General features: G+C 35.0%; 2 protein-coding genes across 2 annotated transcripts; one reads left to right on the plus strand and one right to left on the minus strand.

The window, feature by feature from the left end:
- The first annotated feature begins 1,406 nt into the window (after positions 1-1,406).
- Positions 1,407-3,544, plus strand: LOC135686837 (A-kinase anchor protein 17A). Its single transcript, XM_065203193.2, has one exon. It carries the CDS (start codon positions 1,444-1,446, stop codon positions 2,923-2,925), a length of 1,482 nt encoding a protein of 493 aa, XP_065059265.2. The 5' UTR covers positions 1,407-1,443; the 3' UTR covers positions 2,926-3,544.
- Positions 3,545-7,028: 3,484 nt separating this feature from the next.
- LOC135686839 (membrane-associated progesterone receptor component 2) lies at positions 7,029-13,878 on the minus strand. The gene is made up of 3 exons (XM_065203196.2): positions 13,495-13,878; positions 10,771-10,889; positions 7,029-8,284 (listed from the first exon to the last, which is right to left on the minus strand). Exons 1-3 carry the CDS (start codon positions 13,763-13,765, stop codon positions 8,132-8,134), a joined length of 543 nt encoding a protein of 180 aa, XP_065059268.1. The 5' UTR covers positions 13,766-13,878; the 3' UTR covers positions 7,029-8,131.
- Positions 13,879-14,494: the final 616 nt, after the last annotated feature.

The following is a 14,494-nucleotide window of genomic DNA, read 5'->3' on the forward strand; positions in this document are numbered from 1 at the left end:
AATTGGCATCGGCTCTGGATAATCCCTAATGGAAAGAAAATTCCAAAAATCTCAACTTTACCATTATACTGATGTAAAAGCCACTCTTCAGATGAATGAGTCATTACCAGTTTTGAAAGAAATGCGAAATTGGGCAAGGAAATAAAACATTTACTCATTGACGTAGTATGACTGAGATGCAAGGCTTTTCAAAAGAACGGAAGGGAGGAAACAATTACGAAGCTCTTGCTTTTTGAAGTCCTTTGCAGAGAAGCGCGGAGGCGTGACTACAAGTCGCCTGGACAGAGTTGCAAAGCAATGACGTCGTTAATAGGACTAAAATTTGACCATTTTCTATGTCCCATTCCTTGAAAATAGCACGTAAAAGCGGAAACATGACATATCAAAGTATTTTTCATCCTACACTCGTCAGAGTACAAAGGTCAGAGTATAAGTAGAGGCATACTAAGGATATTTTTCTCGCCAAACTGACAGTCTCCTTCGCAGTTGATATCTTTCAGTCATTCTCCCTGCCTCTGGTAACAACTGAATGTCGTAAAAAATTTATTACATTCAATGGCATCAAAATATGGCATAAAATACCATTACAAATTCGTTCTATGCAAAGTAAAACTAAATTTAGTAAAGTTTTTTATAAGTGGTATGTAACATTATTAAAAATCACGAATCTTCATTCAAGCACTCAATTATATCGTGAATATTAAGCTTAACCCCCTGCAATGCAAACCATTTTTGAAACTAACTGCAGTGTCCCCTCCCCTATGTTTTCTACCGTGTAAGCTTCTAGTTGTTTTTTTCTTTCTTTTTCATCTCTATTTTTACCCCCCTTTTCTTATTTGTTCCGTTACTGTTTCTTATACTAAAAAATTCAAATCACGTAAAAATTTAGATCTGAATATTTTTCATGCAGAAGTGTATTACATTTTATAAACCAAGTTATTTTGTATTTGTAATCAACCCAGGAAGGGAACTGGGCACGAGAACTTTTTGGGTTTACCTCAGTGTCCTTGGCAACGTTTAATTGACTATCCTAGCATTGTTATATAATTTGTTATATATCTATTATAATCTTAGAAATTGTATACCTTTAAAACTTGTACGTTTGTTGCTGAATGAAAAGTTTTGAGTATCTTTCACCACAAGAGCTTGCACTTTTTGCATGAATTCAAGAAAATTTTAAGCCCTTATTGCCTCGCCTGCGTGTTGCAGAGAGTCAAGCTCTCGGTATACGCAAGAATACAAGTTGACAGAGAGTCAAGCTCTCGGTATACGCAAGAATACAAGTTGACATGAACAGTATTTTCATCTTACTTCCAAACATAGAGTTAGGAATATAAAAATAACTCTATGTTTTATATTCCTAACTCTATGCTTCCAAATAACTGTTGCGGAGGAGCATAATTCAATTCAATACCAAGCAAACAAATAAACACGCTGTTCAAAATGGCGAACATGTCTTTCCAAAGGGACGAAATAGATCTTCGCGATGCGATCGAAATTCATAAAGGAAAACAGCTTTTCCTGAAACATATTGCAAAGATGGTAATACTGGTGCAGCTTCCTACGCTTAAAACTCCAGGATACAGCATATCTAACTGGGAAATAATGGAGAAACTAAAATCTTCGATTTGCCCAAATTTATTTTCATACATCAAGGTCACTAAAACTTCCCTTGAGTTCTTGCACTTTGAAGCTGAAGCCGAATCGAAAGAGCTATTGCAAAAATTTATTAACGTTCTTGACGGTAAAGGGATTAAACTAAGTGGAATAGCAGAGCCACTGAAGGTGAAGGCTGGCAGAGCAAAAATTCCATTTCCAAAGAAGCACGACTGGATAATATTTTTTAGAGACTCAAACTCTATGGACGAGTCAAAGCCTGGTGAGCGCCCAGATACGATGCATGTAAAAGGGCTCCCTATTAAATGGTTTACTAACGAAAACAAAGGCACTAAAGAAGTCCCCGTAAGGGAGACTGTTTGTGAGTGTTTTGAAAATTTTGGACCAGTTCGAAATATTGACATTCCTATGTTGGACAAATACAGATCTAGGATGATGTTACCAAGCAGTGAAGATAGCATGGGTTTCAAAACTTTTAACTTTGGCTCAAACCTTTATTTTGATGTCTTTGTTCAGTTCCATGACTATACTGGATTTGAAAAGGCAATGCTTGCATTTAAGGGAAGAAAGCTGGCTCACATTCTAGAAGATGAAAAAATTGCAGCAGCAACATTGATTGTTGACTTTGATAAAACATGTCATTTAAGTGAGAGGAACATTAGTAAAAGAGAACTTCTTCGGAAAAGATTGATACAGCATGATGAAGAACAACAGAGGCTTGTAGAGAAAGAAAGATTGGAAGAGGAGAGGAAAAAGGAAATGGAGAGACAGAAAGCAATTGAAGAGGAAAAAGAAAGGCAAAGGAAAATTGAAGAGGAGAAAGAAATCAAAAAAAGAAAAGAAGTCAGACAGAAAGAAAAAAGGAAAGTATCAAAATTAAAGATTAAATTTTTAAGAGAACAGAAAAGGAAGCATTTAAGATCTTTGGAAAAACAACAGCGACTAATCAATCTAAAGATGAAAAAAGATGCAAAAAGACTTGTTATTACATTACTAAAAAAAGTTTCTGAGAAAAAGAGCCAAGAAAAACTTGAAAGTAGAAAACGTAAAAAGGAACTTAAGATATTACATGAACTAGAGAGAAAAAGATTAAAGCGTGAAGCAGAAGAAAAATTAGCAATTGAGGAAAAATTTAAACAAAGAGAAGCACTGGAAAGTAAAGAAAAAGATCTTAGAGAAAAACTTATCAAATCTTTACAGGAAATTGAAGAAACAAAGGAAGAATTACAAAGAGAACAACTTAGAAGAAAGCTTTCAAGTGGAAATGAGCAACTTGTCTCTGTTGTCAACTGTACAGCAAATGAATAAGTTACAATATGAGCATTTTTGAAGTTTAACTTAGCTTCGTAAATCCTTGGCTATTTATTTACAAATAAATTTAAAATTCAATTTTACTTCATTGTTTTGTAACAATTCAGGAATTCATTTTATTTGTCCTAGTTGGAATGTGACTTCTCCTTGACTAAAGATAACAAACTAACGGTGTTCAAGATATTAGGGTTGGAAATAATTTCAGTTCATATTGCATCATATAAAAATGTGAAAGAATAGAATATTGCAAACTTTTTTCGAATATATATTAATATATATGATGCTACATTTGCTACAAGTTTTGCCAACACTTTTCACAGTTCTTTTCTGGCTAAAGCAATAAAACTTTGCTTATAATAGTTGGTCTGAGAGCTAAATTTCATTTCACATGACCCAAATTCCACTACAAGGCACATGTCCTGATGCATTTTGCTGGCAATTTGAATTTTCCAGTAGACCTTTTGTTATGTACAAATTGACAACGTAAGGCATTGTTTTCTCAGTCATGAGCATGCTGCAAAGCTAATTGCTGATTTCTGAACAATGGACTAACGGGACATAGTGCCTTAAAAAACCATTCACTTTTGAGACAGAATTGTAAATAAAAAGGAGAATGAAAATGCAGGCCATGCTGGGAATAAAATGGCAGGGGTGCAATGAATCGCACTCCTTGTGGTGCCAAGGCGTGCAATGGTGTGCTATTGCACCAAAGTACTTAATAATACAGTCAGCTGTATATGGACTAGACTACATAACTTTATCATAAGAAAACATAAGCAAGGCTAGTCCAATCAATACATTTTATCAAACAAGCTTTATTAACGTCAAACCCAACATATTAAAGAGAAAAACATTAACAATAAGGTAGGTTAATTATTATGTAATCCTGCAGTTTATAAACCCTTCTGGTCTGCTTCTCCTGACAATCTCGTTCTCAAAATTTAAGAATTCTAACTGTGTTTTCACCATAAAGAAAACTTATCTGTTGACTAGTGTTAGAACGAATTAAATGGTTAATTGCATGTTTATATTTTGTAAGAAAGCTACAGTAGCTAAAATCTTCACAATTCAAAGTCTCTTAATTTTGGAACATTTTTGGCCATATTTTATTAGTAGAAGTTTCTAAAGAGTTTTGTATTTGCATACAGATTAAAAAAATGCACATAAAGTAAACTGTATATAGAGGAATTGTGAGTCCTGAGAAAACGGGATTTTACTGATCGCACTTGCAAGATACACTCGTAAACCACAGTGTAATCTGGGTCAAATCATTTAAAGCTTAAAGATCAATAAGCCTCTTTAAATAAACAAAGCCTTACATGTGCCATGGGGTTGTAACTACAGTGGAATCCCGATATAACGAACTCTGAAAGGAACCAGAAAATAGTTCGTATATCGGGAGTTTGTTAAACCGAGAGATAATGTTTTTTGGGGGTCCTTTCGCAGTTCACGCCTAAAAAACCTGTGGTGGGCTTGTTTAGGCTATCTCCAACCTCTGTGCACATGTACAGCCATACATGTACCATTTAACTCAAAAAAACCAATCTGAATTCAAATAATACAACTGGCTGGTCATTGAAAATGAAAATCTTAATGTTCCTTTTATAACTTGGGACCAAGAGATTAGCAAAGCTGGTATCACTTCGCTCCTAGTTGGTGCCTGAATGATGTCTTCAATTACTTCACATTCTTACTTGTCTTTTTCTGCTTCTCCATCTGGGTCTCTCAATAAAATTTTGTCGTCGCTTATTGCTAATGCCTTATATGTAAGAAGTTATTTGTTAGTGTCAATGTACTCATTCGCAGTAATTTCTGACGCAATCGAACTTTCATCTCGTGGTCTGAGTCCATCAGCCAGTACTTGAAATGTATCATTGGCATATTTTGCCGATTATAAAAATGATTTCTCCCCAAGAGAAAGTGATAAATGAATACCGAAAATAAATAAACAAAATAACAGATGAAGAATTTATGAAAGTTCGTTATATCAAGGGTAATCATGATGAAGGGACCTAAAAATGGTTCGTGATAACGAGAGTTCGATATATCCGGGGTTTGTTATACCGAGAGAATTTGTAAGGAGTTTGTTAGGCAGAATCCAAGGGACCAGGCATTTAGTTCGTTATACCGGGAAGTTCGTTATATCCGGGGTTCGTTATATCGTGATTCCACTGCAGTTATTGCAAATGAGACAAGCGACCACAACTGCAAAGCAAGTTGACATAACAGATGAAGAATTTATGAAAGTTCGTTATATCAAGGGTAATCATGATGAAGGGACCTAAAAATGGTTCGTGATAACGAGAGTTCGATATATCCGGGGTTTGTTATACCGAGAGAATTTGTAAGGAGTTTGTTAGGCAGAATCCAAGGGACCAGGCATTTAGTTCGTTATACCGGGAAGTTCGTTATATCCGGGGTTCGTTATATCGTGATTCCACTGCAGTTATTGCAAATGAGACAAGCGACCACAACTGCAAAGCAAGTTGACATAACAGATGAAGAATTTATGAAAGTTCGTTATATCAAGGGTAATCATGATGAAGGGACCTAAAAATGGTTCGTGATAACGAGAGTTCGATATATCCGGGGTTTGTTATACCGAGAGAATTTGTAAGGAGTTTGTTAGGCAGAATCCAAGGGACCAGGCATTTAGTTCGTTATACCGGGAAGTTCGTTATATCCGGGGTTCGTTATATCGTGATTCCACTGCAGTTATTGCAAATGAGACAAGCGACCACAACTGCAAAGCAAGTTGACATAACAGATGAAGAATTTATGAAAGTTCGTTATATCAAGGGTAATCATGATGAAGGGACCTAAAAATGGTTCGTGATAACGAGAGTTCGATATATCCGGGGTTTGTTATACCGAGAGAATTTGTAAGGAGTTTGTTAGGCAGAATCCAAGGGACCAGGCATTTAGTTCGTTATACCGGGAAGTTCGTTATATCCGGGGTTCGTTATATCGTGATTCCACTGCAGTTATTGCAAATGAGACAAGCGACCACAACTGCAAAGCAAGTTGACATAACAGATGAAGAATTTATGAAAGTTCGTTATATCAAGGGTAATCATGATGAAGGGACCTAAAAATGGTTCGTGATAACGAGAGTTCGATATATCCGGGGTTTGTTATACCGAGAGAATTTGTAAGGAGTTTGTTAGGCAGAATCCAAGGGACCAGGCATTTAGTTCGTTATACCGGGAAGTTCGTTATATCCGGGGTTCGTTATATCGTGATTCCACTGCAGTTATTGCAAATGAGACAAGCGACCACAACTGCAAAGCAAGGATTATCGGCCTAAAAGGTCGAGCGATTTTCAGACCTCAACTCAAAACTTTGAAAAAGAAATTATGGAAACCTTCGTTTACAGGGGTTTTTCGCCACTTTCAGAACTTCTGTTAGTTTTAAACATGGTATCATCGTGTGCCTTGAAAGTCCGGCTACTAGAATCTGAAGAAATCGAGAAGTGGATGTTTTCATTCAAAAAACGTTTACCATAACTTTAAGCAAATTAGAATATTCGCCAAATTTTTCGTCAAGTAGAAATCAAATAGAAACGATTGCGTGATTATCACCGTTCGTTCATAGTTGAATTATGATAAAAAAATTACATTGGGCCATATTGGTCACTTTAGAATAAAGTGTTATTTGCAGATTATTTAAGGCGTGCGATAAACTGCACTTCTGAGCAACGGAAGGCGTGTGCCAAGGCGTGGGCGTGCGATCGCACGCCATTCCCAGCATGGCCTGAAAATGGGAAGCCAATTTTTTTAAACAAATTTTGATTTCATATATTTAATTTTGTTTAACTTGCAAACTGTGGATTAATGAAAGAGACTAGGAATCTGTGGTTAGATTGATACCCTTTCTGTGTTCCTTAGGCCTTTGAAGGCTTTGAAAGCCATTGCTTCAAATAAACTTGACACATCTGGTATGATCTACCAATCACTTAAATAGGTCTGCCAAGATTTGCAAATCGAGTGGTAACATTGCTTTCAATGTAAATTTACTTGAATTTGAGTTGCTACGAACTCTCCTTGCTAAATCAAAAAAAGTTTTTTAGACCAAAAAACAGAGGAAAAAAACAAGAGCAATACTAGGGTAATCACAAACATCATTTTAAAACCTCAACTATAAACTAAGAGCGGAACATCTTACACACAAATACCTTCTTTATATAATATCTTTACCAGCTTATGAAAGAAAAGGTTAAAGCAGGTGTTAAAATAGGTACATGTAAAATAAATGCGTTTTTACATACTTGCACTACATTCAAATTAACTGCTCATTTGAATCAACTTGAAAGGTTGTCACCTCTCATCTTTCAATGTCACTAAGAACTGCTGTGAGGTAAACCATTGACCATAAAGATCACTAAATATATGTATAAACTCAGCATACATGTGTAACATCCTGATCTGATTCAACATATATTTGCATGAAAGGAAGTACCTCCAGAATAGAACTTCCTAAGCATAAAATCTCATTAACAAGTATAATGTTCTATGATTTTAAAGACACTAAGATTAGCAACAATTCATATGAAATCAAACTACCTCCGCCTATTTTGGTGTTGTACAACTAGCAGTTGCATGTCAAAAAAGTGAAATAACAAAAGGAGAAATCCGATTCTAGACAGCTTTGCTTTTTCTCAACTGTATGCCTTCAAATTTTTGTAAAATTTTAAAACTTATACTTATGTAAGGTGACATCATCAGTTTTATACTTTAGCTGTTCAAGTTTGATTTTGTTCAGAAAGAAGAAGCAGGACCCAGTGGAAATCAAACATGGGTATCCAAGATCATACTCTCTAAAATAGCAATCCCCTTATTCATCAAATGTTACCTACAAGTTCTATGCAAGGTACAGATCAAATGGTTACAGGGTACAGACATTAACACTAGACCTGTTCTACTTGAATGTGTGCGTTTGATGCATTTAGATGGTAAAGCCTGGTAGTGTTCAAACAGCATTTGAAATTTCAAATAATTTATTTCTGTGTCTCCAGACAGTAAAGTATGATTTCATGTGTCTTAATTGAATTCTTTTTATAGACACAAGCATGCAATGATGGCCTTTTTGCAAAGTGTCATATCAGTTCAAGACCACTGAGTTTCTATCAGTGAAAGCAACTACACTTAAACTTAAATGTTTGTTCTGGTGTAATTTCTGACCTTGCATTTAAACATGTACAATGTCAATCATTCTTCTTTTGACTAGCTTTGCTCTCATCATCTTCTGTCTCAGACTCTTGATCATAATTTCTTGCCTTTTCACCAGGTTTAAGAAGCTTCCCTACTAAGTCATACTTCTCTGTGAACTGCATTTCCCATTCTTTGAGTGAATCCACCTATGTTCAAATAATATGTAACCATATCAGAAACAGGTCGTTTAAAATCATGATACATACACTCTCAAGTAGGTTTGCATTACAAATAATCCACCCAGAGTTTAAACTGAGTTAGTAAACTGGTGTGAATTGCATACATGCATGTGTGTACCTGCATATATGTACATTTAAACAGGTACTGAAACCTGTGTCAGGCACCCCAGAGTCACTGGGCTTGAGGGTTGTAGCCTCTTAATTTTTTAGCTGAAGTATGATATTAAGTTGTGGCATCAAATATAATGGTTGAAAACTACCATAAAAGATTGCCAATCTGTCTAGAGCCCCCTCACCCAAAACTCGCTTCTGGCGTCTCTGTATGTTTGTACATATTTATGACAAAAATGAACCAAAAAAGTTTAACTTTGTGGAACATATAGAAAGGTTATCTCTGCATTGGCTAAGCTAGGCAGGTTAAATCACACTGAGTGATAAACTTCACCTTGTTTCACACAACCCATTGTATAGCCAGGTTAACTAGCATAGTGTAAACAGGGCTGTAAAAAAGTCTGTCAATAGATGAGTTAAAAGAAAAAGTGAAATTTGCAGTAACATCTTGTCTTATTTAGTTATTATGCTTATAATTACCAAACAAAAAGTGCTATTATGAAGAACTACAGGTTTCATTTCTACAAGCCAGTTTCCTGAATAACTCACTCTTTTGTGAAAAGCTCAATATAAATATAATTATACAAAGTCCCAAAATATAATTATAAAATTATACATTATACATATAATTATACCAGAAAAATTGCAACAAGGGATCAGAATTGGGATAGTTTCAAATAATGGATGCAAAAAAGAGATTGTCATTGCTTTTGCAAGGGATATACAAGTTTAGCTCAATAGGCACTTGTTAGAACTGGTTCTTTATTAGATCAAGCCATTAGCTGCAGCCAAATTCCTATTCTTTTGTGATGAAACTTAGGTTTTGAGGTTGCAATTTGCTACTTGAAAGCTCTGAAAGTAAATGTGTACAATTTCATTAGTTTCTTCAAATTTTTACTGGGTTTTCTCATTGTGTGTTTTCAAAAAGCTATTGTAAGGTCTTCTTTGCATTTTCAAAAGGTTTGGCAAAACAAACTCTACAGCTTTATAAATTGCTTTGGTGGTTTAATTTCATAGTGAGAATTGACCCTGTTAAAACATCCATGTGAAGTGGACAAACACAGATAAAATCAATGCAACAAGAAAAATAAAAACAATGTAACAATTTATAACATTGCGATAAGAACAATACACAAATTTGACTTACAGCCTCTTTTTGGAAGTTTCTCCAAACTTTCTTATATGACTTTTTTAAGCTCAGATTTGGTTTTATCACCATAATTTTAGGCCGGATACAAGTTTTCATATTGTTTGTGTTTGTATTTAAGATTTTACAGAGAAATGAAGTTTGAAAATTGCAAAAGTCATTCTGCGAGAAACTTTACCCCCTAGTCGCCAGTCACAGTCAAATCAGAAATAAAATTTTTGTCTTTATGTGGTCATAAAATCACTATCATGAGAAATACCATAATAAAAAATTCCAAGTAGACTAAAATCTTTGCTCTCAATCTGAATCTGATGTCAAAAACTTTGTACAAAACAGTTTGAAGAATATTTCAAATTGAGGCTGTAAGTTGAATTAGTGTATTGTGCCAAGGTGAATTAGACAAAATACACTGTAGGGAGAGACAATGTAAGCAATTGGCTTGCTAAATGTTGCTTCTCTGTCTCTGTATATTTGCTTATCGTGCTTATCATGTGATTTGCTTATATGAGTTTAATTTGCTTATCATGTATATTTTATTTGTTGTTCAATATTTTGTTCAGTTTTGCAGTAACAATGCAGTATTTGTTACATGACATTGCCCATCATATTGCACAATATAAGGACTCAAAGAACAACACAGAAAACCAAGATTGAGACTAAAATACAGAGTAAATAATTATAGTTGTTCAGTGTTATTGAAAATGCAAAATATAGTTCCTCAGTGTTATTATTCTTTGCAAATTAGTTCTATTGTTTCTAGTATACTTTCTTTTAGATGGAGAAACAGACAGACAATGGATGGAACTTGGCAGGCCTTGGATCTCGTCATAGCAAGCTAGCCTTGTAACCTACAGCAATTTGCATTTACACATCCATATAGTTATTGCAGCATGGTCCTTGTGATACATGCTTCATGATATTTTAAAAACGTGTTAAAATACAAAGAGAGTGTTGCCAAAAAAGATTCAGATGTTTCAATGTAACATAATTTTAGAGAAGATAAATCAGAGATCTCTAACTGCCTTCAGATAAAGTAAAACTGCACACAAATAATGGTAGTTTTTGCTGAAAAAATTGAAAGTAGGAAGTTTAAAGTAGGGAGTTGAAAGTAATATCCCATGCCCAGTTGAATCATGGATAGGCTGTTTAAATCTAAAAAAAACATAATTAACATAAAACATAAAGTGAAATATACCTGCATAGAGTTCAGGTCACTGAGGTCATCATATTCATCTTTTAGGGCTGCTCCGTCAACAGAAAAGGTTGCCAGACCACGACTTGCATCTCTGCCAGCAAAAACACCATATGGACCATCTAAAGGACAGAAATCCCAAAACTCTTAACAAATCCAATGATATAATGGAATTATCAGTTAATACCAGAACTAAGTGCATGATACTGTAAGTTATTAATGACCTTCTAACAACAAAACAGACAATGAAAAGTTGATCAGACAGCTATCTTATGCAAAACACCACTGGAAATAATAAAATCAATCAAACTGATTACTTGCATTATTTGGAAAACAAAATTATTATTTTGCCAAATTCCAAATAAAAGGTACATTTACTTTTCATGTTTGTCAAAAGGTTTCTTGGGGAACTAAGCCATGTTGAAGACATGAGAACCTCAAAGCTACCTGTTGCATCTATCAACTAATACAAAGTCCTGTAGTCAAGTTTATTTTGATACCTTCAACATCTTACTTTATCAGGCCTTGCTCTAAGAAAAATGAAGGTGCTCTATAAAAAGAGTCCTTTATAAAATCTAGGCACTCTATTTGATACCTCTAAAAAAGTGTCCTTGAAAGCATCCTTTGAGAGCTTTGGAAGATCGAGAGCTTCATATTGAGAGCTTTGGAAGAGTGTTAACGAAGAAATTCAACGGTGATACCAAAGGCACCATAACATGAAATAACATAACATGCACCCAACACTATGTTAATATAAATATAGAAATACAATAAAACAAAGTCTCGAAATTGCTCAGACTTTTCTAGACATATAACTTGCCATCATTTGATGAGCTTTTATCAAGGTCAGTATCACTACTGTTATGTTCAGCTTCACATATTGCTGCATCAAAACGCATGGCTTTAAGTCGAAAATTGAATTTTGCTTCCTTTTTTATGCCATCCATTCTATAAGACATGCTAGAACATCTACTACTCACGAAAGCAAATGAAAACTGAAAAGCAATGTGATAATTTGGACCGAAATGTCATCTCTGATTTGCACAGGTGATTTTAAATTATTAAGAAAAAACAGAAAATGATATATACTTCAACAGAAGATTAATGCTTGCTAGAAAATCAAATAAATCTGTGGGAGAATACACTTGATGGCCTGTCTCCTTGGTGATTATTAGAGGGTTATTAGATTTAAAATAGTATCGAAAACCCAATGTTGAATTTGCTGAATTTTTTTCTTAAGGGGTAATCGTATGCAAATAATAATATTGTAGTCTGTTGGAAAGAGTGTTTATGCTTGGTCAAATTTATTCAAGAAATGTCAAAAAATTATTTTGCTCTATGGTAATATTGTTTTTACATTTTGAGGGGCTCTATTCATCCCCTTCCAAGGCTTTTTTTGGGTGTGCCCTAGGCGTGCCCGCTTGATTAAACACCTTTCCGGGCAAGGCCTGCATATGTGCTTTCTACGTTCACATACTTGCAACAAAAGAAATATTCCCTTCATTTTTCAAAAAATTTGATGTTTGTTAATATTCCAGTTCATTGCCTACTTTCCCACTTCCTTACCTCATTTCATCATTTCTTAAAATTTATGTTAAAACTAGTTTCACTTTAAAGGCTGAAGTGAAATACAAGATCCGTTAACTGACAGATTTAACAGATTGCAGAGATACTGTTCTTTCAGCAGTCAGTGTAGACAATCTGAATGTCAATCATCCTTTGAAAATGTTGTAGTGGAGACCCCTTCTTTGTACTTCATATTTATTTAATCATGTGCCAGCTGCATATTGAAATATAATATCTATATTGGCTTCTTGGGGAGGCAAATATTTTATCAGCATAAATATTAGTGTGTTCCTACTTTAAAACCCTTTTTCTTTCATGGTGATAATGTAGGACTATGACAACAACACCAGGCGGTGCTCATAAAAATATCTTCAAAACAACAGCATTGTGCTGCACATCCACCAATCCTTTTAAAATGAGTGCTATTTGTTAACTACAGCTGCAGTAGCAAAGTCTGAGCTGACTGCCATCAAAGTATTGAAGCCTTAATACAGGTTGGTTTTCTCATTAATGAAATTATATTCAAGAAGCCCTAGACCATCTATAGTCAAGATAAAACAATAAACAAGGTAGATAAGTATTATGGAACAAAAATTTCAACATGATTGTTGATGACACTGGGGACTTCCACTGGGGAACAGAAAATACAAAATAATTGGCAGTTTAGAGTTATTGGGCACTCCAATTCTAATATAACCTTCAACACACCATGGTTGGTATCCAAAATTGCCACAGAGTTCTGATTGTCACTATTTTATTCTCAGTACCTGCTGTTTGATTCCATGTCCTTCAATTGATAGCAAGCTTGCAACAACAAGTTGAATAATAAAGGGAAGTGTTGAGATATGCTTAGGGACAGAGGGTGGTAAAACCACAATTATTAAATGCTTATACTTGACTTTCAAAAAACAAATTTGCAAGAAAATTTTGTGGATGTCTTATTTTGATAACAACGGTTTTAATGAAAGCTTTTCTTTGCTTCAATTCCAAATTGGTTGGTAGGAACTTTTTTGAGTCCATCAATTCATATGTGAAACAGACACCACACCTGAGTCTAAGCTTCTTTTCGAGAAATATATCCAAAGTGGATGAGGAGATTTTTCAATTATTCAACTACATTTAAGGCCTAGAGAAACTATATTATATCGGATTAATTCTCACCCGGTCCATAAAAGTTTGATCCGCGAGTGACGTCAAACACTTTAGCATTAACTGCTATCAGTATTCGAGGATTGGTTTTACCATCGAATTCCTTCAACTGCTGGAGTGTAAAGTCCCTTCTTTTCATGGGTTCTAGCCTTTCAGTTGGTTGAGGCTCCTCTTCTGGTACCTCAGTTTTAAAGAAATATTTCTTGACAACGAACACCGCAGCAGCCAAGAGAACTGAAGCAGCTAAATACTTGACGATTGTATTTTCTAATATGTCATCCATGGCATGCCAATTCTTAGTCAAATCTTGAGACTGGAGGGCGCTTTAGATCGTTTGATCTTTCTTGTCACATCGAACGAGTCAAATCTACCATTTCTACCCTTCTTCTGAAACAATGCCCTAGCCTCGTTATCGTTAAATGTTACGATGCGTTTCAAAAGGCCAGATCGCCGCCTTTTTTCGTTTGCCCTTTGAAGGGGGGGGGGGGGGGTGGGTTGGTCAGGGGGCAGGGAATAAATTAAAACAACTATTTTAGGAAGCTTTTTAATCTTTTCTATGATGTAAACTTAAGCAAAGATTGTCAAATAGTCATAAAGAAAAAAGGACAACAATTAACCTCTAAAATTGCTCAAAGAAACAATGGCAATAAGTAGAAAAGGGCTGATTTTCAATATTTTTGCATTTATAACGTAGCTTTCGATGGTGGACGTTAGGACCAAGAAAAAACAATGCTTATTGAGCAATGTCCTGGATTTTCCTCTCGGTGTAACCTCGTGAGGACCCAGTCCCTACTTTGTAAAATCTCCACTTTTCATTAAATTTCTTCTGAGAACATTGGAAGAAAGGTTGTTTCCCAAATGGCTTGATATACAAGTACACACTAAGTAGATTTTGATAACAATGCAAAATTACACTCAATTTTAGTTTTGTGAGTAAATTTTGAAAAATGTTGTTTTCCAAGTTTAATCACATTTCTTTAAAAAACTACGTCATATCAGAGACGGCACCACA

The sequence above is a fragment of the Rhopilema esculentum genome, chromosome 6 (genome assembly GCF_057945365.1).
Source record: "Rhopilema esculentum isolate cy_ngs chromosome 6, ASM5794536v1, whole genome shotgun sequence".
NCBI lineage: Eukaryota > Metazoa > Cnidaria > Scyphozoa > Rhizostomeae > Rhizostomatidae > Rhopilema > Rhopilema esculentum.